Consider the following 26,056-nt stretch of genomic DNA (forward strand, 5'->3'; position numbering starts at 1 on the left):
CTTTTTCACCATTGCTACAGGGTCTCTGTGCTTTGTAGATCCTAACAATTATACTTTTGTCTTCTTGTCTTCTACAGTGCCTTTTACAGTGGCTTTCAAGTGTCCATTTGGACAGACCTAAGATTTGTCTATATCAGGAATGATGGGGTCAGTGGCCATAAATAGAGACACAGATTCAACCCGCTCCACTAGCAAAGCAAAATGATTCAGTGAAATTATATCTTGTAGTTTAGACCAGAAATATGTCCTACAGTATCAAGTCTGCTATGTTTATTTATGGCTAAAAAACCTAAAAAAAATCTAAACCTGTGTTGTGTTTCTGATTATTTTTCTAAATCCACAATAATGTTCAAGAAAGTTAAGATATTTGCATTCCTTAGACTGTACAATTATTAATCCCCTTATCTGGCTTGGAGTTCTCTGTGGGTGAACATATTCTTGGGATATCTGGATTTTAGATTTCTCCAGCAGATGCAAAGGAAAAATATAAAAGAGGGAGAAATAAACAAATTCAAACTCAGCATGCTGCTTGTTGAAAATTCTCATTCTAATAAATTCATTTGACCTCTCAGTCTCTGTGAAATTAAAAAAGTCACAGCCCTCTTAGATTAATAAACTGACTTAAGGTAAGGTGTATGTGTGTATCAAAATCCCTGCCATACTAAGTGCTGTGAGAGGTAGGAGATGTGGAGAAGGAGTCAAACTAAGGGAAGAAGGACAGGGAACCAAGTATGAAAGGGGTCATTCATGGCTTGAGTAGGTAGGACTCAATTTTTGTATGTGTTAGTTCTATGATGTCATGTGTCACAAAATTAACTGATGGGTCAGTTGATGCTTTATGGATTGGGCATGAATATATATACAGTAGTATCTAAATGATATTTTTATGAATACAGTTGTACAGTAAACATATTTGAAAATTTGGGCTAGAAATGGATTTTAATAGAAACAAACAAGGTTTATGCCAGAAGGGATTACTGGACAGAGACTGGAGCAGCCCAAGTGACCACCACAGGCCCATCTACAGAGCTGAGAGTGACTGTCACTGCTGAGGGGAGCTGTGCTGCTTTCTGGCTTTACTTTGAATTATGAAACCAAAGAGTAGCTGCAGCTATAGAGCCACAAAGTAACACACTGCTCTTGGAAGTCAAATCTCCAGTTCTTCCCAGAAAGGAAGTGGAGTAGTATTAAAAAGGTGTTACAGGTAATTTTTTTAGTCCTTGCCAGGTCTGGTCTACTGGTGTCTAATTAGTAAGTGTGAGCACTGTTGGTCGGCTCTTAAAAATACATGCTGAAGCCACCACATTCAAGAACGAAGATAGCTTTGTGTGTATGTGTATGTATGCATTTAGCCTAGATGTTTTGTCTGAAGTAGATGTGGTGGGATCATGGCCTCCCTTTCACTGACCACTGCAGCCTTGAATTTTAAATCTTTAGCTGAGAGAAGTTATTTCTATAGCTCTTCAGAGGAATGAATGCTCCCTGCAGGGCCCCATTGCAGACCTTGGCTTTCCTAGACCATTTAGCCATCCCAGTGTGCAGTGCCTCTGGAGTCGCTCCTCAAGGGATGTGGTGAACCTCAAACACAGTTTTGCAGCTACCAGCAGTTTTTTCTACCTGTGTCAGACGCTTTCCTGCTCAGTGTGGAAAGCAACACCTGCATATGTGTGTGCCCTGTGTGCTATATACCCATACTTGGTCTAGTTCAAGTATGTGAGCTCCAATCCTGAGAGGTATTGGACTGTGACCAGTGTGCATGGATATTGCTGCTTCTTTTTCTGATTTGTTCTTTTTTTACTTCTTCTTCTCTCTCTCTCTCAAAGGCCTCTCACACCTGATGATGGGTGAACAAGGTAAGTCCTTTGACGTCTCTTTGTTTCAGTCACTGATCATGAAAGAGTTTTGTCCCTGCTGCTTTTCTGAGCTGGGCTTTGCATGACAAAAGCAACTAAGCATACTGGGTGCCAGTCAAGCCATTTGCATTTTTGCTTCTGTGTCCCATGAGCCATGACTACTTGTCAGCCTGGGACTTGAGTGCCCAGGAGAAAGCATGAGATGATTCCATAGACAGTAAAGAGGTATGCTTCCCCCTTCTGTGCAACCCACCAACTATTTTATCTTGCCATTTCTTTCTTGTTGTGCCAGCTGTAATGACTCCCACTTCTGCCTGGTAAATGTAGACCTCAATGCTGGTCTTTATTTTTGAGAGTGCAATTATTACAAAAAATACATTAATAGCCCTCATGGCATGATCCTAACTCATTATGAATCCTGAGGAAAATTGCATATAATGGCCTGTAAGTCCTGTGTCTGCAATTTGAAATATTCAAATATGCATAGAGCATAATGGTTTAGAAAGAGAGCAAGGCTAACCCCAGGTTGGGCTACAAATGGGATCTAGGCCTGTATCAGAGTTCACATTTTAATATCTCAGCCTGGATTGTGTTAACAGGTCTATTTGCTATGACATTTGGTCCCATTTTGCACTAGGGGGGTGTGGAGCAAGAAGATGGTGAGGAGAGGCGAGGTGTGGAAAAAGGTGATTTTGTTTTCCTCGGACAGCATCAGCATCTCGCTGACATGGGTACACAGGGAGGAGTTAGCAGCGCTGGTAATGCATTCTAGTCGTGCGCATGCAGGAGTGAAATGGTTGAAGACTTAAGGCAAGGTGTGTGCACATGGTGCACTAGGAAGGCCAGACCAACTGTTTGTCTATGGGGAGAAAATGTGAGTTTTGATTCTAAAGCCTGATGAGGCTTTTCTGGACTAGATGTACACAATAGTGTTTTTGCTATTAAGTGAACATGTACCTGAGGTTAAACAGTCCAAAAAGTTAATGAGATAGAATGTAGTGCCTGTGAAGGCTGAAGAGTGCTAGTCTCTTCTCCCAGGTAACAAGCGATAGAAGGAGAGGAAACGGCCTCAAGTTGCACCAGGGGAGGTTTAAATTGGATATCAGGAAAAATTTCTTCACGGAAAGGGTTATCAAGCAGTGGAACAGGCTGCCCAGGGAAGTGGTGGAGTCTCCATCCCGGAGGGATTTAGAAGACGAGTAGATGTAGTGCTTAGGGATATTGTTTAGGGATATTGTTTAGTCATTGACTTGGTAGTGTTAGGTTAATGGTTGGACTAGATGATCTTAAAGGTCTTTTCCAACCAAGATGATTCTGTGATTCTGTATCTTGGAAATTTAAATATATAAGAGTAATTAGGTACTTCAATAAAAGAGACATAGTTTCTATGTATGTCAGTGAAATGAAGAGAGGCTTAGGACATAATCAGTTTTATTCTGTAGTTCAAGGCAGATGTCTGCTCTGAGGTCATGAAAGCTTAGGAAACAATCATAAGTATGGTGGGAAAGGTAGGAAAACATGGCTCTTTTATGAGTGCATGTCAAAACCATAGTATTTGGCATGTGGAGCATCTGGCTGAGCTCTGGGAAGCCTTGAGCTCCTTCTCTATCCCCACTTACTGTTCAGCTGAGCTCATGGCTCAGAGGTTGTGCTTGGTGAAGGAGCATCCAGCAGACAGGTCCCTTCAGCATGTCCTAGTTGCTTAGGATGTAGCTGAGTATGGCAAGCCATTGGCAGAGGAAAGATGATGGCATGTTGGGAGTGATCAGGACAGTGAACTTTCATGGCCACTTTCAGTCTCAATGACACTGAGATAACCTTTGTAGCAGTCTGTGATTTAGCACTGGATTATATAAACAGATGCACTTGGCCATTTAAATTACAAGTCGCAACCCAGCTGGCTCATAAAGATTTGCATGACCTGTTCAGGCCTGTATGATTCACAAAATCACAGAATGGTTAAGGGTTGGAAGTGACCTCTGGAGATCATCTAGTCCAACTCCCTGCCAAAGCAGGTTCAACTAGAGCATGTTGCACAGGGTCGCGTCCAGGCGGGTTTTGAATATCTCCAGAGAAGGAGACTCCACAACCTCCCTGGGCAGCCTGTTCCAGTGCTCTGTCACCCTCAAAGTAAAGAAATTCCTCCTCATATTCAGATGGAACTTCCCATGTTTCAGCTTGTGCCCATTGCCCCTTGTCCTGTCACTGGGCACCACTGAGAAGAGTCTGGCCCCCTCCTCTTGACACCCACCCGTAAGGTATTTGTAAGTGTTGATAAGATCCCCTCTCGATCTTCTCTTCTCCAAGCTGAACACACCCACATTGTCGTCAGCCCTTTCTATACTCCCTTGCCTGGCAAAAAAAATGTGAAAACTATTGGCTTCTGGCAACTTTAGTCACTGTCATTTATCCATGACGCATCAGGGAACAGCGGCTTCTCTTTTCTTGCCAACCAGCTCACAGATACTCCCTTTTGATAAATATTTACTCTTTATAAAAATATGATGGATATAAAATACGTAAATGTATATGTGTAAGTAAATATGCAATGTCAACATTATATACAAATACATTAGCTCTGGTCGGTGAAATGTGTTTAGCAAATGTATTACCATGAGATTTTCTTTTTTTTCTGTCCTACTCTGTTGTTTCCCTTGCTGTTTTGAATTTGACGTGGAATGAGGCACATCACTGGCGTGCTATTGCATGAGGGGTTTGCATTTCTCAGTAGAAACTCAAATTAAAGCCAAAGGGCTTAATCAGGCAGTTGCTCTTGTACTGTCAGTTGTTTAAGCCTTGCTTTGTGCTTTAGTGATGGTGTGCCTCTCATTTTTCCCTTGACATTGTGTTTTGTTGGGTTTGGCTGCTACATAAATATGCTTATTTTCTTGTTTTTGTAAGTATGGCCAGTGACATAATTTTCTGTTTTTTATGCTTCCTCCTTCTCTTCTCTTTTGCCTCCTCCATGATGGACACCTCTCTTGTTCCTCCTCTTAACTGGACGCACACCTTCCTGTCTGTAGGTAGAAGTAAAGGTAGAGATTGTGTTCTTTCTAAGACTTCATTGCTTGTAAAATGTTTATTTGTCAATGGAAAAATTGTATGTTTATGAATGTGGTTCATATTGGAACTTAATGCCTTTACTTTTAAAAGTCTCTTAACGATCTTTTCTTTTGTATTGAATTGTGGAAGAAATATTTATTAAGATGAATACTTTGAGTCTTTCTTAACAGATGTTATTTTCTCCCTTTTCACACTGAGTATGGGCTGTGCAGTGTTAGGCTCTCTGTAGCTGGTGACACTGGCGTGCAAAAGGACTGTCAGTTCAGTTGAAGACAGAGCCAGAGGCCGGTGAGCTGGTGCTGCTGACTCTCTTGCACTCCAGTGATGCCACTGCTGGGAATTTTGGCACTGGTGTTGGTGGAAGCAGGACCTGGGCTTGTCCAGTACCCTTCAATGATGGAGGTCTTTTGAGCTACCATTTCTCCCCCCAGCTCTGCTTCCCATACTCTCCGTTAGTGAAAAGGTGTTTTTCAAAGAGAAACTGAGTTGCAAAAAGCTGCAGAGGAAACAGAAGTGATCAGCACTGCTAAACAGGGTCTATTTCCTTTGCAGCTCAGTACAGCACAGGGCATGTAAGGCTGCTCTGGGGCTCCAGCTTGCTCTTCAGCAGTTTATACCTATCTTTAGCATGCAGAGGGCAGCCATCCATCCCTAATCAAAAGTGTCAAAAAAGCAAAATGCTGCAAACCTGCTGCGGGTCTCCAGTTGGACTGTAGGGAACAGTGAAGATTAGTTGATAAATTATAAGCACTGCTTGAGGAAAATCCATTTCTTTGTCCTATTTTCCAATGAGATAGCAAGATTAAAAGGTTTTATTATGATGAGGCTTACTCCTTTTCAACAAATACACTGCTGAAGAATCTGATCCATTGATCCGCATGATTTGAACACATTGGAGGATGTTGAGTGTGTCCACTCCAATAAGATACTGGGGGACGAAATGACTAATTGTACTGCTATGAATTTGGGAGGATATGAGAGCTCTGAGGATTTGTTCATAATTACTTTCCTTTGAGGCACAAGCAGTCTCTGCCCAGTGATCACTCCTCCTGTATACCTGAATTCTGGGGAGCACAATGATATATTAAGCACTTTCTCTTCATATGGTTCCTCTTTCTGATGCCTTGCCTTCTTCTGTAAGTTTGTATTGTTGGATTCTCTGTGATGGGGTGCATCATGTGATCAATATTATTTGTTCTGAGTTTGAAAAAATATTCCAATAATTAATTTCATAGCTTTTCTATTCTGTCCAAAGTTGGGCGGTGGAGGATAATACATAAGCTGTACTCTGAGTTCTCTTCTTAGCACGAGATGACCATCAGAACATAATAATCAGATATATACACTGTAAAAAATGTGAGAACCTAAAGCTCTAAGCACACCATACAAAATGTTACTGTGCCTCAACACAGCTGCCAATAATTGAGTTAGCTGATGTATGGCTTAGTGTGATTTAAGGGTCAGTGTGGATCAGGGTGAGTCTTGTATGGCGTGATGTTAGCTCATGTTGCTCCCTTCTTTTCTCAAGTAGCATTTGTGCTGCAGGCCAGTCTGTGTAGGACTAAACTGAAAGTCTTTTTCGAAGCCAAACTCCCAGTTGAGCCTGTAGGAATGAGGTTTATAATATATCGTCCTCAATTAATCCATATGCACTGAAACTTAATTTATTGTGTCGTTGAGTGAAAATGTTGTTGCACTTCCCAGCTATGTGTAGTTTTTAGTTCTAGTTATAGCAAGTGACTTCATCAGAGAACCATCACTCTGTATGAAAAATGGTATTACCTTCAGAGGGCTCAAGCAGTATAATTTTGAACCCACACATGGCCTTCAGCTCACAGAGAAGGTGGTACCAGATGCCTTAGTGATTGTACCTGGAAGGTTCATATTTTTTGGCATTCTTGTAGTTTTTAGTAAAAACTGGCAGCCACTCTGTCTCATGCACATATGTAGCCAAAGGATATGATGTATTTGATTTCATAAAACCTCTTCACAATGTATAGCAGCCTGTGACCTTGCATTCATCATTTGAAACAAGTCTTTCATTAGTTGCTTCCGCTGTAGTAAATAGGCTTCTTCTGCATCTGTCCTTTCTAAAAAGTTCAGGAGATTTTTTTTTTTTAATAAGTTCCTGGAAAGCTGAAGAAGATGAAGTGTAGATGTTCTGGGGTAATGGCTGGAGTAGTTGAGATACAGAAAAGCACCTGGTCCCACTTGCATTTTAACCTGATCTGAGTATATATGCATTGTTTCTGTTTTTGTAAGGCATATGGAACTGGTCGTGGAGGTGAAGTAAATGTGTGATGAGCAGAGAGGACTTTTATTTAGTTTGGCATGAATTGCTGAATACGACTTCTCTTCTGGAGAGGAATTGACAATTAAGGAACAATTAGATTGAGTTTATTTCCCTAACACTCCCCCACAAGTAAATGATACCAACGGAGATCATAAATATCCAACTCAATTTGCTATTGAACTGGAATTAATGTGTAGTCACGTTATTCCATATCGTTTGTTCTCTTGACAGCCTTTGTTAAGGAAATGATAATTTACCTTTTTGCTACCTTTCACCATTCTTTTATATATGTAGTGGGTTTTGTTTTATCATCACTCTTGGTTTGGATCTGGCTTCTATTGAAGTTCTGTGCCTGCAGAGGAAATTGGCTGTATACCTGGTGGGACCCTGCTGTTTTTGATGAATGAAGTGCTGTGTCTTCTTGAAGACAATGGCAAAATTCACATTGAATTTAGTGGGCCACGTTTCACCCAAAGAACTGAAAAGTCCCAAACATCCCCTCTGACACGAAGAATGACAGTGAGGTGTGGCTGGTTTCTGGGTGTGCACAGGACACCTCCGTAGCGCCTGTGCAGTCTGCAGACTGCTGCTCCTCTAAGGCACCGGGCTCCTTCCCGCCATCAGTAACTGTGCACAGCTGCACACTAGCAGGATTTCAACACGAAGCAGGATTTTTCTCCATTCTCAGAGAGAAATGAAAGAATACTCACATATTTCGTGGGTGGGACATTTTTTAATGCATGTTGTACAGACGAAAGGCTACTGGCAAATTCCCCATGTAGTTCTCAGCATTGCAAAATCAGATTATCTCCCTTAGTCCTAACTGCCCTTAACCCAAATAGGTCTTTTAAGCGTTGCAATGTTCAGCATTGCTCTCAGTGAGCAGTGTGAGGTTGTTATTTCTTTGAATTGTTCAATAATATTGACCAGGAGGTAATGGCACAGAAAAAACGAAATAGCATTTGTGGACTTGGATAGAAGGAAATGACTGGACCTTACTGATCTGGAAAATAATTTTGAGTCCTCACCAGTAATACCATTAGGCTTTCAGAGTGATGTGAATAAGTCCATCTGAGTGGCCACAAGTTTATGCAAATGTTGAAGTGAAACATCAGTAACAAATTAAATCATTTGTGTTCTATAAATATCTAATTATACAAGGGGAAAAACAACACTACATTCATCTTGCCAGCCTTGGCAGTGGTTTTTAAGCTCTGCTTTGCCCTGTAAAATATCTTAATATTTGGGTTTTAATTGTGAATACTGGATGTTTTTGGTTTCTACACTTTCAGTCCTTTCCTTAATACTTTTAAAATATGTGTGGTATTGGGTTTCTTTTCCTTTTGGTGGGAAAAAAATCCTGCATTATTACAAGGATGGTCACTTTCAGTTTTAACTTTCCTCTTAATGACTGTTTAAAAAATAAAGCATTTTATTTTATGGTTAGCAAATACCCAATCTGAAAAACCTCTTTGATAGAATCAAGACCCCTTGAATGTAGATGTCATTTTTCTGGAATAATTTTTTGTAAGTGAATTTTTGCTGCTGGTTTCATATTTTATTTCAGAAAGAAACAAATATTTTAATGTAATTCTTATAAGTCTAATTAGAGATGATTGGTAGTAGATGAATTTCAAATGTAAGATATTGGGGGACATTTCTGTAAGGCATTCATCCTATTTCTTTATATTTCAGAGGTTATGACATTTTCCAAACTTTGGTGAATGAAGTCACTTAAGTGTTGAATATCAGCTAACACCAAGGAACAGATGTCTTATAAACATTCTTCTTTTTATACCTCTTTGTAATATATTTATGAAGGCAGACAAATGAGACATTAAATAGGCTGTTTCTGGTAAATTATTTTTTGTCTGTGCATATGAGCATGTGTGTTTACAAATAATGTCTATGCATAAAATATTTAATAATGTGTTACGTATTTTGTAGATTATAGGTAATTTATTTTTTCTTACATGCTTTCTTTCTGCCTTATTGTAAAACTGTGCCTTTCTAATGTGAGAATGAACAGCTGATTCTTCATTGGCTTTAATTTTTATTAAGAAGAATGATTCCTGTGAGAGTTAAAGGTGGTGTGGTCATGTTGTGTGTAAACAAGAGCTAAAATATTTTCTTCCTACGCTGTATTGTAGTCTTCTGTTTTCGATGAGGCTCAGGTTTCACTCTGCCCCAGGAGAATATTTAATTTATATCATTGAAAGGCTTTTTTTTTTCTTCCTCTAATTTCTTCATTTGAGGCATTCAGTGGTGTGTAGAGATGCAGAGGTAGCAAAACAGGCCATATGCTTTGTAAAAGGCAGACTAATAGCACTTTTGATGGACGTCTGATTTTTAAAGTGCTGTATCTTCCGTTAAAATTTACATGTAAAGTAAGGGCAAGCACAGTGACATGAAAGCTAATGCAAGTGGCACATCTTGACATAATAACAATTGCAAGAAACTGGAGATCCCAGATGGCAGCTTGGCCTTTGCCATCCTTTTAATAAGCTACTAACTGCTAATTATTGCACTCTTATGGGCAAGTTAATTTACTGTTGACTCTTAAAGAGACATTGTGCTTTTTCCTGGCGTTTAGGTTTTTCAGTTTAGATTTGAGAGTGTTTTTTCCCTGCAGATCGGAGTCCTTCCAACGGACAGTAACAAAGAGGCAAAGAAGCAGAGAGGGAAATGGAACATAATAAGCAATGCTTTCTTTGATAATAGCAGAATATAGGGTTGTGGATTTTTCTAAGGCATGGGTTTAGAGCTGAAAGGAACACCAGCATGTATATTAGATCCAGGATTTAGGTTTTATATTTAAAAGAAAGCCCTTACTGCAGTGTGAGTATTATCGTTAAAAATAAACAGAATGTCTTTCCCTTAAATAATTGAAGCTTAAGATTCTGAAAATAAACTAGAAATAGAAAATCAAAATTACAGGTTCATTTCTCTTGCCAGAGATTATTTAAAGGCAAAATTTCAACTCATAATTCTGAAAGCTAAAATGTCCACTGTATTTTTGGAAAAATTCTTCATTTTAATGTTACTTACCTGGTTGTCATAATAGAGGGAAGGAGCGTTATCTGTAAAACATACAATTTTTTAAAGTGATCTTTTTCTTCTTCCAGTTGAAAGGGACATTTGGTAATGAGACCAGTCAGGGAGAAGTTTTGATCTAAGAACCTATTTAGGAATGAAGGAACAGCTGCAGTTTAAATGGACTCTAATTCTCACAGTTAATGCTGTTTTGTGAATGCATGATTCTCTGTGATAACGTTTGGGAGGAGTGATGGTGGGTAATAGCTTATTTCCTGGGCTTTATGGTAATTCAGCAAAGTGGTGATAATGCCATCAGGAACTGAAATAGACCCTGTCACACACATCAGGCAGCCCTGTAAAAATATGAAACCCAGTGAAAGAGGGGAGTTTCCTGTTTTAAGGCTCATTGTGGCCTTTTGTGGACTAGAGCGATAACATTATGGTATTGAACTGTTTAGAAAATATACGGTGTGTAAGCTGGATCTTATGCATTAAGAGTAAGCGCTTAGAAACAGCAGCCTTATTTGCAGTGCCTTACCAGATAGTGAATATTTTGACTAGAGATTAGTGGATAACATGCCATACAAATGGTTGTAAAACTGTTACTGCGAAGAAGGTCATGCTTTCTTCAATCGTCTGATATAACTCACCCAGTATCAGTTATTAAGTCATGTCTATGGTGTGTGATTTCCCTCACATCAGTATTCTGGTTTTTGATTCTGATTTTGGCAATGCACCGTTGTTAGTTGCTGATCTTCCTGTGACACCGACCACCTTTCATTTATTTGGCCACACTCACCTCTTTCATAGAGCTAGAGCTCCTTCTCATGCTGGCTTTCATTTCCACATTTGTTTCAAGAGCCTTGATAATTCTGAGTGCACGTATTCAAATAGAGATCAGTACTGATAGGTTATGAATAAGGGAAGATAACAGAAAATACCACTACAGAGAGCAAGGAATCAGGTGTGAATCCAGCACTCACAGGCTGTGGTGTATTCATTTGTTTTTGAAGCCTTTTTGTTTTGAAATTGATGTTACAGACGACTTTTCCTGCAAGTTGCTGTGCTTAAGGTACTGTGTTCCCTAAACAGCTGGTGAAGCCCATAGAAACTAAAGTTGTTTTGTACCTGGGAATGTGTTGTGTACCTGCAAGGATAAAGTCCGCAAATTCTGTTTTAGCAAGATTTTCTCTGAGATGTTGATCTCGTACTAGATATGCTTTATATACCAAGAGGTTTGATGTAATGGTATTAGGAGCCATATTCTTCACTGCACTGCAGGGATTTTATTATGGTATAACTGATATCGAAGCAGAGCAAATGCAGTGATGTAAAAGACATAGTGCAGGGAAGAATCTGGCTCTGAGACTGTTCCAGCACCAACCTGAGGGATTCTGAATCATTCTCACTAAATCATGGTCTTAGTTCTCCTCTTGTTAAAGTAAAAGACTGCAAAGCATTTAATATAAACGGTCCTTTACCAGCACTGCTTTGTGGAGTAAGGCTTTAAACAGAAGTGGTACTTTGAGAATTTGTGTACACAGTTGACACCATTAAAAAAGTCAGTAGCATTTGCCAAGCAGTACCACACCGTGGTGCCTGAGATATCGCTTTCTCTCCTACAGCAGAGCAAGAAGAATATATGTAATATATGTAGGTAAGTGTTTATGATTTGATTCTGTCAATTGCATGCATTTTAATTGAGCTTTTCTCTCAAATCGCAGTTTGATTGTGGAACTGCTTATGGGTCAGATTATTTCTAAAGCAAAACACAGTTCCTTTTAATTGACAATTTTTTTTTACTGAAGACTCTAAAAAAAAAAACATTTCAGTATTTGTTCTAAAATCATATGGCTCTGTGATTGTTAGTTGTTAGTGATGGTAACAAAAATGTATAATTTGAATGTTAAAATAATTGTATTTTCAAAGGAGCTGTGGTCTCATTAGGTACGGTGGGATTGTATTAAGGCAGTGTTACAAAGCACACACCTTTATTCCCCCCTAATTACTGGTATATTAATAATGACCAGGTTGATGATGAATGTGCTGATCACCAGCTGGGATCAGACAATTACATTTGATTATGTAAAGAGTTAGTTGCTGTAAGCCTTGAAATATTAAAACTTGGCTAGAATAAATATCACTGAAGAACCTTTGTCTTTTACATGTGTATACAGCTGCCAGTTCTCTGAGCAATTCTTGGTTCACCCGGTAATGTTGGGAATCAAACTGTGAACTGTCATTTTCCAGCCCCATGAATGTTGATAAAAGGATCTTGCATAGCTGTTGGCTTGTCCTGCAAGGGGAGAGCTGCATCGCAGCATAGGGATTACAGGCTCTCGCTTAGCTCTGCATTAAAGATGTTGCAAGCTTTTATAAAACCCAGGGCAGCACCTGGCATCGCTGTGCATTTGCGTTTCCCAGCTCTGACGAACGGCACACATGTTTCAGGCACCAGTGCCTTACAGGACTGGCCAACTCCATCATCCGAATAATACATTGATCTGACCATTTTCAGCTACACATATTGGTTTTGGATAGTCTTACTATGCAGACAGTCTCAATGAAGTCGGTAGGCATGTGGGGAAAGCTGTTCTCTAACATCTGTTTTTCATCCCTCAGTTTACCAAACTATTTTTTTCCCCAGAATTTGTTCAGTTCCTAAATATCCATTGATTTATCTTTCCTCTGTTGCTAAACCACTGAAAAGATGCATAACTTTCGTTATTTGTTTCCTGGAATACTGTCATAAAGAACACTTTCTGGCATTGATCATCTGCAGTTTGAACAGAATATAATTTTTGCCACAATGTGACAGACCATTTATGCCAGACGGTGGACAAATTCTTTTCCTAAAGTTGGAAAAATCAGAATGTACAGATCATAAGGCTCTTTTTAAAAATGATTTGCTATACTTAAGGTACTCAATTCCAGGCTTAGCATTTAAATTTCTCAGTCAATTTTATATTACTAGATATGATACTAGAGACATCATTAGTAATTTTTCTTTGCTACATTCTTGTACTTTGTTTGTTCTATCTATTGACTCCATCTTTAAAACAGATGTATTTTAAGAGAAATCTGTGGACCCTTCATTTCCTGCCATGCTGCACTGTATGTCCATAATGGAATGAATGTATTATGTGGTGGATGCGCTTATTGTATTGTCAGCCAGAAGTATGACTTTTTTCTGTTAGTGCCAGTTCCCTTTGACTTCCCAAATACTGATTTTTTTTTTTTTCTTTTTCTTTGATGGGAGGGAAGAGTGGAGAGATAATCTCTGATTTTCTTTCTTTTTGTCTCCTAAGGTATTTCTATTTAAACCAGTGTAGTTTTCTTACTAATTTTCTCCTTCAGGTGTTTGCTATCAATCTGCTGGGTTAAACTTTATGCTATTCCATCAGGCAAGTTTGGTAAATGTTGATCAGTGCATGAAATCAGTTCTTAAATGGTTGCAAAATTGCCTTCCTTTAGACTGTTTTGATCACAAGGGCTTTCAAGTGTCAAAGTCATTTGGAGAACTAGATAGATAAAATGCATAAGCACTAAGCTTTTTCCAGGATAGAATAAATAAATGTGTTTTCTAGTGTGTGCTCTGCCTTTGATAGTGATTTGTTAGAAGGGAAAAAAGAAAGGCAATGATATTAAATATTTACAAGAGTGATTTAGTTGTGTAATCTTGTGCTATGCATCCCTGTTTAATAGTGAAATCAGCTACTGCTGAAGTAAATGCCATTAAACTGGTAGTGCTGTGAAGGTCACTGCCTATACAATGTCAAAGCAATTTATAGAGAATAATGATTTTTGTTGGCTTTCCAATGTACCAGCCTCCCTCCTTTTCGTCTCCTTTTCCAAAAATAACTGAGAAGAAATTTATTTCAGGAATCACTTTCTCTCTGACTCTTCTCCCATATGACTGATTCGGGAACTTGAAACCTCTTTACAAGTTTTCCTGTTGATGTGCTCAGTGGATAGACACCGATTCCCTTCTTTCCAGCCTTGAGCTCGTTACAGCTCTATTTGCTGGGATTTCCAGTTGGCCATTTCTCAGCAGTTCATTTTAAGAGATGCTGAATTATGACCTCCGCTCTTATGAGTGGTTGCTTTTCTCGCCTGTGCTATTTCCAGCCCTGTCTGTGATTGTCCTGAAAAATACTTTTTTGTGTGCTGATTGTTTGTCAACAGCAGTGTACATGTAGCATGTTGACATCCCACCAGCCTGCTGTCCTGATAAGTGTCTTATAAATGCTTGGAGTACATTCCTAAATAACATTGTGCTTAATGGAGAGGTTTCAGGAGTGAGAGGTGTGTTCTTCGCTCTGTGGCTGGTTTTCCCTGCGCATTGTTGGGGCCTTTGTGCCTCTGCGGCAGTGGAGTGGGGACAAAAGCCCTTCACCACTGCACAAGGAGGCTGCTGCATTGACACTTACAGAGTGTCCTGAAAACAATACACAATGAGTACAAAGTGTTATCATTCAGTTTCACATCCAGCCAGTAAGAAGGTTAATTATTTGTTTTTCTTGTTTTACAGTTGAATAAGCAGAAGCACAGAGAGATGGAGAGAGATGGAGGAGAACAGGCAATAAATGCCAGAGTTCTCTTGTCCATTCCTGTTTCTGTAAGCACCGGTGCAATCTATCTTATAAACCACCACATAACTTGCTTGTTTTACCAAGGACTCTCCCAATTAGATTCCACTTGCTAAAGCAATTCTCTAAGAAGATTAAAATTGTATTTATCTATAGATAAACATGTACATGACTGTAGAAATAGCAATCATATTTTACAAAGGGAACTACACATATTCTCTGTGACAAAAATCTACAGAATGAAAAAACCCATAATGCAGAGGTGCCCTAAATGTACTGTGTAAGGAGTTTGCTGGGAAGGTACATATGAGCAGACAGAGACAATGTGGGTTTCTCCTTGAAGGCATGAATTTTGAGGACAAGTGGAAAAGAAAGAGGGTACTTAAATAGTCAAGGGGTGGAAATGTTTTTTTCAGTGTTTCTTCTTCAGAGGAAGAAGAATGGATGCACAGCATCAGCAGTGGAAAGAGGGGCGAATGAAATGAATGGGAAGGGAAGCAGAGGGAAGGGTAGTAGAAGCATACATACTCTTATCTGGGAGAAGTGTCCCCGACTGAGTGGTGGGAGAGGAATCTGCCATGAACACTGCTCTTCTGGAGAGAATGAGGTGGGAAGATATCCCTACATATTATTTTTTTCTGAATATTAGGCAGCTAGGTATTACTACTGTTAGTTTATTTTGGTTCTTTGATTTTTATGGCATCTCATTCCGCAGTGCACACAGAAGACTAAAGCCTTCTTTTACTGACGTGGCTTTTCATAGCCTTCTCCTTCAGGCCCATTAGTGGACCTTTTATCTGTTGTGAAAGAGGCTAGTTCAGCAGGATGTCTGGAATGGATGTGTATGTGCATGGTTAATTCAGGCCTTGTGATTTTCTTTTGCCTGTTTTATCTGGTTCTTTGTCTCTTTTTATGCAAGTCTATGTTTAGTATTGAGTTCTTCCCAGAACGCTGGCAATTATCTCACAGGTGAAGGATTAAGACAGAGCAGTGAGAATTACACTGGGATTAAATAAGACTGCCTTTGGAGTGTGTTTGTGGATGTGGGTTTTTTTCTCTAAGCAAAGAGAAAGGAGAAGCCAGCTCAGCCTTCAGGTATCTCTAGGGAGGAAAGTAATACCCCTGAATATGGAAAAGTAGCATCTCAGCTTGGGAGGAGGTCATGCTGAGAAAGGAAGGGTAATGTTAAGGCACAAGGTTTAGAGTCCTCAGTTCAGTTCTTGGTTGCTCTGATTTTGCTTCAGGCTGTTCTGATTGCCCACAGTGAACCTCAGCTTGTCCATGTGTGAAATGGAAGCAGTGATAACTTTTCTGTCTTACGTTGAATGAAACTAAATTAATTACTCTGTAAGTGTGCTAGGTTTTTGGGTAGTAAGTACAAAAGAAGAGGATATAGTATTCTTCTCATGCCCCATGCTGTGATCACACGTCCATCAGTGATGTCAGGTGTAGTTAGTGGTGGGTTATTTCTATCCCTCTATTATCTCTCCTTCTGTGTAGTGAGTGGGGTAGACATAATGCTGTGTCTACCTAGGTGCTGGGTCCTGCACCTAGGGAGGAATAACCCCATGTACCAGTACAGGCTGGGTGTTGACCTGCTGGAAAGCAGCTCTTCAGAGAAGGACCTGAGAGTCCTGGTGAACAACAGGTTCACCATGAGCCAGCAATGTACCCTTATGGCCAAGAAGGCCAATGGTATCCTGGGGTGCATTAGGAAGAGTGTGGCCAGCAGGTTGAGGGATGTTATCCTTCCCCTCTACACTGCCCTAGTGAGGCCACACCTGGAGTACTGTGTGCAGTTCTGGGGTCCCCAGTTCAAGAAAGACAAGGAACTACTGGAGAGAGTCCAGCGGAGGGCTACAAAGATGATTAGAGGACTGGATCATCTCTCTTAGGAGGAGAGTCTGAGGGAGCTGGGTCTGTTTAGCCTGGAGAAGAGAAGACTGAGGGGAGATCTTATCAATACTTACAAATACCTTAGGTGCGGGTGTCAAGAGGATGGGGCCAAACTCTTCTCAGTGGTGCCCAGCGACAGGACAAGGGGCAATGGGCACAAACTGAAATATGGGAAGTTCCATCTAAATATCAGGAAAAACTTCTTTACTTTGAGGGTGACAGAGCACTGGAACAGGCTGCCCAGGGAGGCTGTGGAGTCTTCTTCTCTGGAGTTACTCAAAACCTGCTTGGACGCTCCTTCAGGTACCCTGCTGAGGCTGTGTGATGGGAATGGTGGCACGCAGGGTCCATGCTAACCTCAGTATTGCTAGAGAGGCTCAGGTGTTTCTCAGTAAGATATAGCAGCCCTGCTTTCCAGTGAAATTGAGCTTTTACCTGAGGGCAGTTTATTTTTCATAGAATCATAGAATAGTTTAAAAGTAATCTAGTCCAATCCCCCTGCAATAAGCAGGGATATCTTCATCTAGATCAGGTTGCGCAGACCCCAGTCCAGCCTGGCCTTGAATGTTTCCAGGGATGGGGCATCTGCCACCTCTCTGGGCAACCTGTTCCAGAGTTTCACCACCCTCATCATAAAAAATTTCTTCCTTATATCTAGTCTAAATATACCCTCTTCTAGTTTAAAACCATTACCCCTTGTCCTGTCGCTACAGGCCCTACTAAAAAGCCTGTCCCCAAGACTAGTTGCAGCTCATACTAGTCAAAGAAGCAGACTGGAAGGATGTTCTCTATTCCTGCATAGTGTAGCTGAAGCCAAAGACAGTCAGGTTACATTTTTGGGGTGCTGGCTTCCCACCTTGGGGCTGTGTCTTACCTCTGAACCCACTGCCTGCTCTCTACTGCACAGCTTCTGGGAGTCACTGCTGGCTGCTCCCCAGGCAGCAGCTGTGGCAGCAGCGACTGACAGGCGCCTAACGTGTTTTGCCCTGGTGTGACATCCTCCTCAGAGAAGTGACCAGGGCAGAAACTTTTCTTGTCCTGCCTTTGCTACTGCTCTCGCTTTGTGTTTTCCCACTGTATGTGCTGCCCCCATTCACTCAAGCCTTTCAGCGCTGTCCTTGGGGGAATGTGAACACAACAGTGACTATGGCTGTATGCTCTTTACCCTCTACATTACACGTACCAAGAAAGGGCCAGTTAATGTTTGTTGTCATTGCTTTTGTGATAAGTGTCAGGCACATCCTGACTTTACTCATTTTACTCTGGTTCTAAGTTGGAGTATTTTTCCCCTTCATCAGTTAAGAGTCAGGCATCAGTAAAACGGTGTGTAAGTGGAAATGGGGAGATTGTGCCCTGTGAGTCCACACAAAGAATTTGGATGGAGTTAACTGCATGGACATTCCTGCATGCTTTTTCAAGCTCTGATATTTGTTCCTTACCTCTTCACGTAATTCAGTTAACACTAACCTTTTCTTCTTATAATGCAGATTTTTTGGCTTTAATTGGAGTGTGTTTGGCTGATGGGGTACCTTGGGGACAGGAGCAGAGAGTTCCCAGAGCTTGCCCATGTAGAATATGAACTTGAAGAAGTTATAAATAACAGTTTTCCATGGGAATGCCAATATCCTGATACTACTGTTCCATAATGATTGCCTAAACCTCCATTCTCTTTCTGTCTGGTGATCATTATTTCTGTCGTACTTTTTGTTCTGATTTTGTTCTTAGTAGGTCAGTTTGTTTTACCTTGTTTGTATTCATGGAGAGTGGTGATTCAAAAATCTATTTTGTTCCAAGTATATTTTTATCAGAATAACTCTCAGTATCTTTCCATCTCAAATATCGATGCCAAACACATTTTTAAGTGTCTCCTTATGTTACTGTGCCTGAGTGACTAGATTTGGAGCAGCTGTTTCATCTTGCACCACAGCTTCACCACACAAACCTTGATTTTGACTTGCTTTGACTTGCCATGCCTGATAATGCAGTGCTGGGTCCCCCTGGCACCCTGATCTAGGGCATTGATGCCACCCCACTGCTGGGACTGACTCAGGGTTAGGTCTTCAGCAAGTAGAGTTTGGTGGGACAGCAGAGCTAGAAACAAGACATACTGGTAGAGCTGAGAACAGGAGGTACTGTGTAGTCACTCAGAGCACTAAGTATTCTTAACAGAAGAAGACAGTGAAGGACAGAGATTACCTGATTTTCCGCCGAGACAGGGTGAACTACTAGGGCTGGGAACAGAACCCAGGGGCTCAGATTCCTGTTGGTGCAGAGCTACTGAGCTGAGCGTGCTTTCAGTTGAACGTGCTAGGTACAGCAAGTCACATCAAAGCCATATTTAGAAGTGGGCCTAAGCAATGATGTTATTCTTAGACAATGTAGAATTTGCTTCTGTTGCATTTTCTTAGTCTTTCACAGGCAAATAATATTAATTTAAAAGTCCCTACTGCATTTGAGACACTGGCTTGCCAAGAAATGGGGAGATTAACTTTCATCATTGTACATGGAGATTTCACTTCATTAAGAGTGCTTTAGAGAAAGGGAGGAAACACTGGAAGAAGACTTATTCAAGAGTCTCTTATTACAAGATTATCTGTCTTTTTACTGAACTTTGTATTTATTACACAGCAAGGTTCTAGTTACAGGCCAGTGATTGCCTAGGTTCAGGTGTTTACCTGGTGGCTTCTGGGATGCCACATAAACAGCTGTAAATAGAGCCAGTTATTCAATCCACTCGTAAAGAGGTTTGATTGAAGGTCTCCAGTCTTCCCAGGGTACAATGTCTGAGACGAAGCAGGCAGCAGACTGTCCTGACAGCCGACAGAGCACTCTGCTGGTGTTATTACTGCTGCCACTGCTGGAAATGTTTAGAAATGTTAATGTGAATTTTCAACAGGGGCAAACCAAAAGGGTCTGAGGGCAGTTGGCACAGTGGGGATGGGGCAGGGAGAGTCAAAGTCTCCTTTTTTATCCATTCATGGTACCCCTTGCTGTCAAGTTTGGCATGGCGGGCTGTTTAGGGAGGGAAAGTGCCGATTCCTCTTGTTCTGTCACAAGGCCCTGGGGGTTCATATTCCCCCCTTTCTAACCTTTTCCCCCCACCTTGCTGGCATTACTTCAAAGAAAGAGCTTTAAGTACACTTTTCCTATTATAATTTCTAGTATGTGAGACCCTGAGTCCACAAAATATCTTTGTGCTGTATAGGATGATAATGAAATATGTAAAAATTAGCCAAACCCACAGGCAGTGGGGTCATCAGTCTTGCTCTGTGAGACTGTCAAGCCTTTCTGTATTTGTCTAATAGTTGTGGTGCGTTGTGTGTGTCTCAACTATGTTATCAATAATATAACCATCATAACATAACCTCTAGTCCTTGTCTGCTCTTGTTTCTTCTAGTCCTGTATATTATGCTTAGGAGAATAAAAAGCTATGGCAGCCTTTCAACAGTTCCTTTTTGTGTATAGCTAAATTCTAGTCCTACCCCAAACACCTCCATGAACTATCTTTCAGACTGTTTCTTAAAAGCCTTATCAGCGTCTAATAAAATAATGGAAGCAATATTAAGAATAATGAATCTGTAACTATACAGAGTAACAGAACCATGAGCAATCATCATCAGCATTTAATAAACAAAACTCATAGAAGACATTTGATTACTTTTGGACTGAGTTACAAAATTAATGATGAAAGGAAGACAGTGGTTGTGATATATCTAGGCTTCAATGTGTTATTTGACAAAAAGCCCTATATAATCTTACTTGAAAAAAACAATTAAAATTTGGCTTAAACATGAAGAGTTTTCTAAAATAAATTAGCAATACAAAATGCAACAGCTTTTTCGTGAACTGAGAAGGCTAGACAAATTGGAAGTTACTGTCATTTCTGTCTAGTGCTTTTCTCAGTGATCACAAAGAGGAAAAGAAATGACATATTAATAAAATGTGTAGATTTGACTAGAATGGGAAGAATTGCAATCATCACTGTGGATAGAAAACAGCATAAATGTCGCATAAGTGCCGTGACGTGCTTCATAAAGCAGTAGGTGGATAATTCATCTGTAAAGAGATCTGATAAGCTGCACCTAGACTTAACTCTTAAGGGCCTTAAATACTGTAAGGTGGAGATATGTCAAACAATTTGTAAGAATTTTGAAAGGGCTTGATGACTAAAATTACGCATGCCTTGATTGTGAGGGAATAGTGAAAGACCTAGTATGTATAGCTGAACTTCATCCTGAGAAAATGGCAAGATATGAAATGAAAGCCACCTCCAAGCACATACAGAGCATAAATGCACAGAAGAGAAAAGAATTATCCTGGTGGTGTCTCAGAGGAATTACCTTGAAGAGGTGCCACTCAATCGTACAAAGGTGATCTAGGTCCAGTAACAAGAGGGAACATCTTAACAAATAGAACTACAGCATTAGCTTATAGAGTGCTTTACCAAGTGAAAAGATGGGAGCCACTGAGTTTTGACAATTGTATTGAAAATAAACCAAATGAAGTTCCTGTTCTTGGGAGCCACACCTAGTGGACACGAGATGGAGACTTAGAGGAGGATAACTTAAGTCTTTTCCCTTCTTCAAAGCTCAAATGTACCATAATATAGATGTATAGATATCCTTCATTTTCCGCAGGGTCTTTATCTGCTCCACATTGAAATCCTATGTACGTTGCTCTAGTTGATGTCTGTATCTCTGAGGGAGCAATAATCTGTTGTTGTGTCAGCTAGCAATAGAAAAATAGTACACCAAATGCAAACAAAATGTTTTCATAAAGGAAACTGGATGGTTTGCCATAACTACATTAAGTGCTAATGCACTACCAGGTCTCTTTCTTTATCCATGTGTTAATTTTGTTCTTCAGTCTCCCTATCTCTTCCAGCTTAATTACCCTCCCCAGACTAGAGGCTGCTGCTGCCTTTTGGCTTCATTACCAGCTTTCATTTTCATTAAGGACCGTGTGCTAATGGACTGTTATAAAACACAGTCATCACTGGCAGGTGTTGCCAAATGACTCTCAGCATGAAGGCATTTCTGTGCAATGGAGCACACAGTCTGGACATTGGTTTTGTGGAGCATCCAAGGGCTTGGGATAGTTTGGCAGATCAATAAAAAGAAGCCCTCAAATGTTCACGTGAACAGTGATGGAAGAAGAGCGCTATGAGCAGTGGGGTTGTTCTGAGACCTCCAATAGTGCCAGCATCTGCTCAGGTTGCAAATACCACAGAACAGGTTCCCGAACAGCTCTGTATATCACAAAATACTAATCCTTATAGCTTTCCAGTTTAGAAGGGAATGAAAATCTGAATACCACCTCACTGACTGCTTGAAGTCATAAATCAAAATAAACTTTGTGGCTTGTGTCATCCAACATTAGTAATGGGAATGCATATTTCTGCTGCAAAGTTATCAGTCATAGTTGCCTTTTTGTGCCCTCTGAACCATTTAGTGATGTTGGAACAAATATTCATCAGGAAAGAGCAAGAACTTCCTGTATTGTCCTTCAAGGAGCTGATTGTCCCAGTCAAAATAACCAGAGGCATGTCCCAGAAGAAATACTGTCAGATTTTGTCTCTTAAGAGGGGAATGAGAGTATTTCAGCACTGAGGAACTGTAATAAAGTCATTATTCTGTGTTGATCTAAAGTCCCTTAACTTCTGTTATTGTCTTCTAAAAGACCGTAAAAGCTCCTCAGTTACGTACCAAAGCAAGTACCAAGCAGGGGGACACAATGGGTCCACTTGCAGATAAGCAAATGATCCTTTTGCATATCCTTTTCTGGCTTCTTTTGGATTTGATTATGCTTCTCATTCGTCCTTTTCTTTTCTTTCTTACCAAATGCAAGTTTCATGTCAGCTGAGTGATCTATCTATGCTTTAACAGAGAGTGACAGCATGGTATCACTTGCTGAGAAGAACTGACTTTCTTTTATCAGGTTTTTTTTTTTGTCCTTTCTCAAGGCACTGCTCCCCTGTAGTAGAAAGTCTTTTTTGCAGATGGACCGCCTCACAGAGTAGGCAAGGAACGCTTGATCTGGCTGGCTGCAGGATACGCATATTGGCTAAGTGTAAGAAGATGTGCTTTTATCTAATTCTTGACCTTTTAGCAGTCCTTGGGCCACTCGTGAGAAAGAATGGCTTTTCACAGGCCAGTGCAGTTAGTCTGCAGCTGTTACCAGAAGAGAGTAGTGTCCATATTGACATGCAACACACGGTCAAATCCAGTAGCTCTTCCATGAGCAAAACTTTTAATGATTGTGTAGCAGATGGGATTTTTCTTACTGCTTACTACGCCACATCATTCTCTCCTTCGAGGGATGAGCTCAGACAAGACCTTTCAGAATGAGGGAAAATGTTTCTTTGGAGGGCCTTGATCATGTGGTGGAGGGAGAGAACCTTTTGGAGTGTGCAGCGGAGCTAGCAGAAGGTGACTTCAGTAGGCAGGGGCTTTGCAGCACAACATGGCTGTGGGAGAACACTGGCAAGAGTCACCAAAGAGCCAGATCACAGAGGTGGTGGAAGGATAGCCTTTTTCCCAGGGACCCTGTTAGGACTGTGCGTGGTGTGGTGCAAACCAGAAGATTACTGGAAGTGGGGGGCGGGAGGAGGAAAAGACCCCCAGCAAAGGCAAGGCAGGTAACTTTAAACCTCTTTTTTTCTAGTCTGCGCTATGTCTTTGCTTTTCATTTTATCCATCTTAAAAATATAATTGGCTTAGTTCTGAGTATAAAGCACTTGTGGTCCCGCTCACCGCATGCACAAGCCTTGGCTGATCCACCTTTAAGCTCTGATCACATCAGAATCCCATAACAACTTGAAGGAGATTTTTGGAGTGAGTACAGTGTGTGCATGCTGGCATGTCATCACCTGAGTGCCATCCTTGCAGGTGAGAATATTTGACTGCAGGCTCTGCTGGTCTTGTATGACTCTTGCTCTTTGCAGCACTGAATAATGCCAGAAACTTTCTGGTTACCTGAGCTCCCCTGTGGAGGTACAGCTGCTGGACTTCCCTTCTGCTTTTAACCCTGTCTGACATGATCTCTGTGTTGTCATTTTCCAGGCTGAAGTGGCTACAGCCGAGGGCTCATTTTCTGTCTTTTATTTAAGTAAATCTCATAGGGAATTTCAGTGTTTTAGAATAAGGGGAAATTGTTCCTGGTTAGAAGCAAGGATAATGTAAATAGGTATAAATCTCTCTCTCCTTTCCTCCAGTAATTCTGTCTAAGTCACATTGTAGAGCTTTGCCAGTACATGCTTAACTATGACCCTATGTTTCTTCTGTGTCTTTTCCTTGTACTTGGCATAGATGTTGTGTATGTCTGGAGGATTCCACTTGTAAGTGATCAAAGTTAAACGTGTGCAGAAATTGGAGCTCAAATCGCTTCAAAGTGGATTAGGCTAAATAATGAGAATACATTGCTGGAGAGTAATCTTATAGTGAACAGCACGCGGTTTGGGGCAGAACATAAGTTGCTGTAACCTGGTAAGACACCAGGGAAGGTGTTAAAGAGCATTCTAGTGGTGAATATTATTTACTAACACTGTTGCTTTTATGTTCTGTCATTTTTCCATGGTTTTTTTTTTTGTTCTTCTGTTAGGCTCCTTAGCGCTGGGAAGAATTTTGTGCAAGGAGGTTTCTCAGTACAAAGAGTCCTTTCTTTCTCCTGGTTCTGGCTCTTCTATTATGTTTGAGTTGGAATAGTAGAACAGTGAGAGACCAGTACTCCTTACTCTCTCACTGGCACTTCCCATCTGTGAGTCAGATTTCTTTGCCAGTATTGATTTGTGTTCCCATAATTACTGTGTGGGTTAGGGAATGATTAGTGTCTTGTCTTCCAAGGGAAGGAGGATGAAGAGGGTCCCTTAAGGAATTAGTAGCATAAGGGGGAATAAACTCTAGATATTCTTCGCAATTTGGGGCCATTAATGCTATATGTACTCTGAATGTGAGATTTTACTGTTCATCAAGAATGGCGTAGAGTTTGGTCTGATAGGTTTTAAAAAAGCCTATGATGGGGCAGAGCCATTATCTTCCTCCAGAAGGTGATTTACTTGTTATTGCTGGGCTGTGACTCAGGCCTCTCCTTCTGAAGGATAAATCATTCCTAGCAGAGTAAATGTCACACGGAGATGTACTGGTGGACTCCAGAAATCGTTGCCCTTTAACAGCTTCCTGGTAACATTTCCCTTGCAGTGCTTGGGTAAATGCAATGACAAAATGAAGGGAGCGTCTATCCCTTCTTCTGCCCCTCTTCATCACAGCCTGTCAATCCCACCTTGGGGCCATGCATCTTAAAGGGAATGACTCAGACCACTGGCAGAGCAGATAATACCAAGCCAAAAGGAGACTGGGCAGCATATAAATCTCAGGCCTTGGGACAGGAGCTGACTGGGACCTCACTGCGTAATCACAGAGGCCCATGGTTTGTGGTAGAGTACAAGACAACTTCCTTGGAGTTCAGGGGACTAACGCTAATTAACGCCAAAGAAGAATCTTCTTGATGGATGAATGGAGTAGGGAGCAGGTAGTACAGGGAAGGTCACAAGGTGGAAGGCCACAAGTACTGACAAACTTATGCATAGGGTTTATGATTGTGAGCCAATAGAGAAATCATTCTGTCTCAACATTCTTGCATGTACCATCCTCATCACTGTAATAATGGTCCTGATTCTTTTATGGCAGTGGACATTAGACGGAAGGATCTGGTTAGATCAGGGAATTGAAAATGGGATCTTTACACTTTCTCATGCAGCCCATCACTATGAATATAGTTACCTTGGCTGACAATGGCTGATTACTCTTTCCTTCTGACAGCAAATGAAGTGGTGGATTTTAGTCCTGCTGTGAACAGGAAAGATAGGCAATTCTCATTATAAGGCCTTGCCTTCTTCCTTGCAGGTACTTCAGAGAGGCTCAGGCACTGCATGGCTGACCATTTCTCCTTTGTTTTTTTTAGGTCTCTGAGAAGGCAAGGGTAGGCCTATTAAATACAGGCAAGTTCCAGCTTGAGGAAGCCCATCAATTCTTTCTTCTGAATCAGCAAAACGAGCAGCCAAAGGCATATAATTAAGAACAAGCATCTGTAGATGAGTGGTGTAAATATGCGTAGAGGTACTATGGTGAAACAGATGTCGCTGCAAAACTCCAAAGTTGATCTGTACCCAGGCCTTGGTATGTCTTCAAGGTGCAGACCAAAACTGGGTCATGTTGAAGCTTTAGAGTAATGTTAAATATGTTAAGGCCAAATTTAGTGGAGGTGTTAGCGTAGTAACATGCTTGATTTTGCAAGGGAGAAGGGAGAAAGGAGGAGAGTTCAGAGTTGTG

At 40.8% G+C, this 26,056-nt stretch overlaps 1 protein-coding gene across 14 annotated transcripts in view; it reads left to right on the forward strand.

Annotated features, from left to right (window-relative positions):
• The window catches only part of NRXN3 (neurexin 3), a 1,063,598-nt gene that overhangs the window by 41,096 nt on the left and 996,446 nt on the right, over positions 1–26,056 (forward strand). For 8 of the 14 annotated variants that reach the window (XM_068400275.1, XM_068400276.1, XM_068400277.1 and 5 more), the window contains exons 1-2: positions 1,832–1,857; positions 4,881–4,888. In XM_068400275.1, the coding sequence (XP_068256376.1) occupies positions 1,838–1,857; positions 4,881–4,888 (28 nt within the window). In that variant the 5' untranslated portion in view covers positions 1,832–1,837. Of the gene's footprint in view, positions 1–1,823; positions 1,858–4,876; positions 4,889–26,056 lie in introns of those variants that run through there. The other 6 variants (XM_068400267.1, XM_068400270.1, XM_068400271.1 and 3 more) reach the window with 3 other exon arrangements.

Source organism: Nyctibius grandis, chromosome 4 (genome assembly GCF_013368605.1).
Source record: "Nyctibius grandis isolate bNycGra1 chromosome 4, bNycGra1.pri, whole genome shotgun sequence".
NCBI classification, from domain to species: Eukaryota; Metazoa; Chordata; class Aves; order Nyctibiiformes; family Nyctibiidae; genus Nyctibius; species Nyctibius grandis.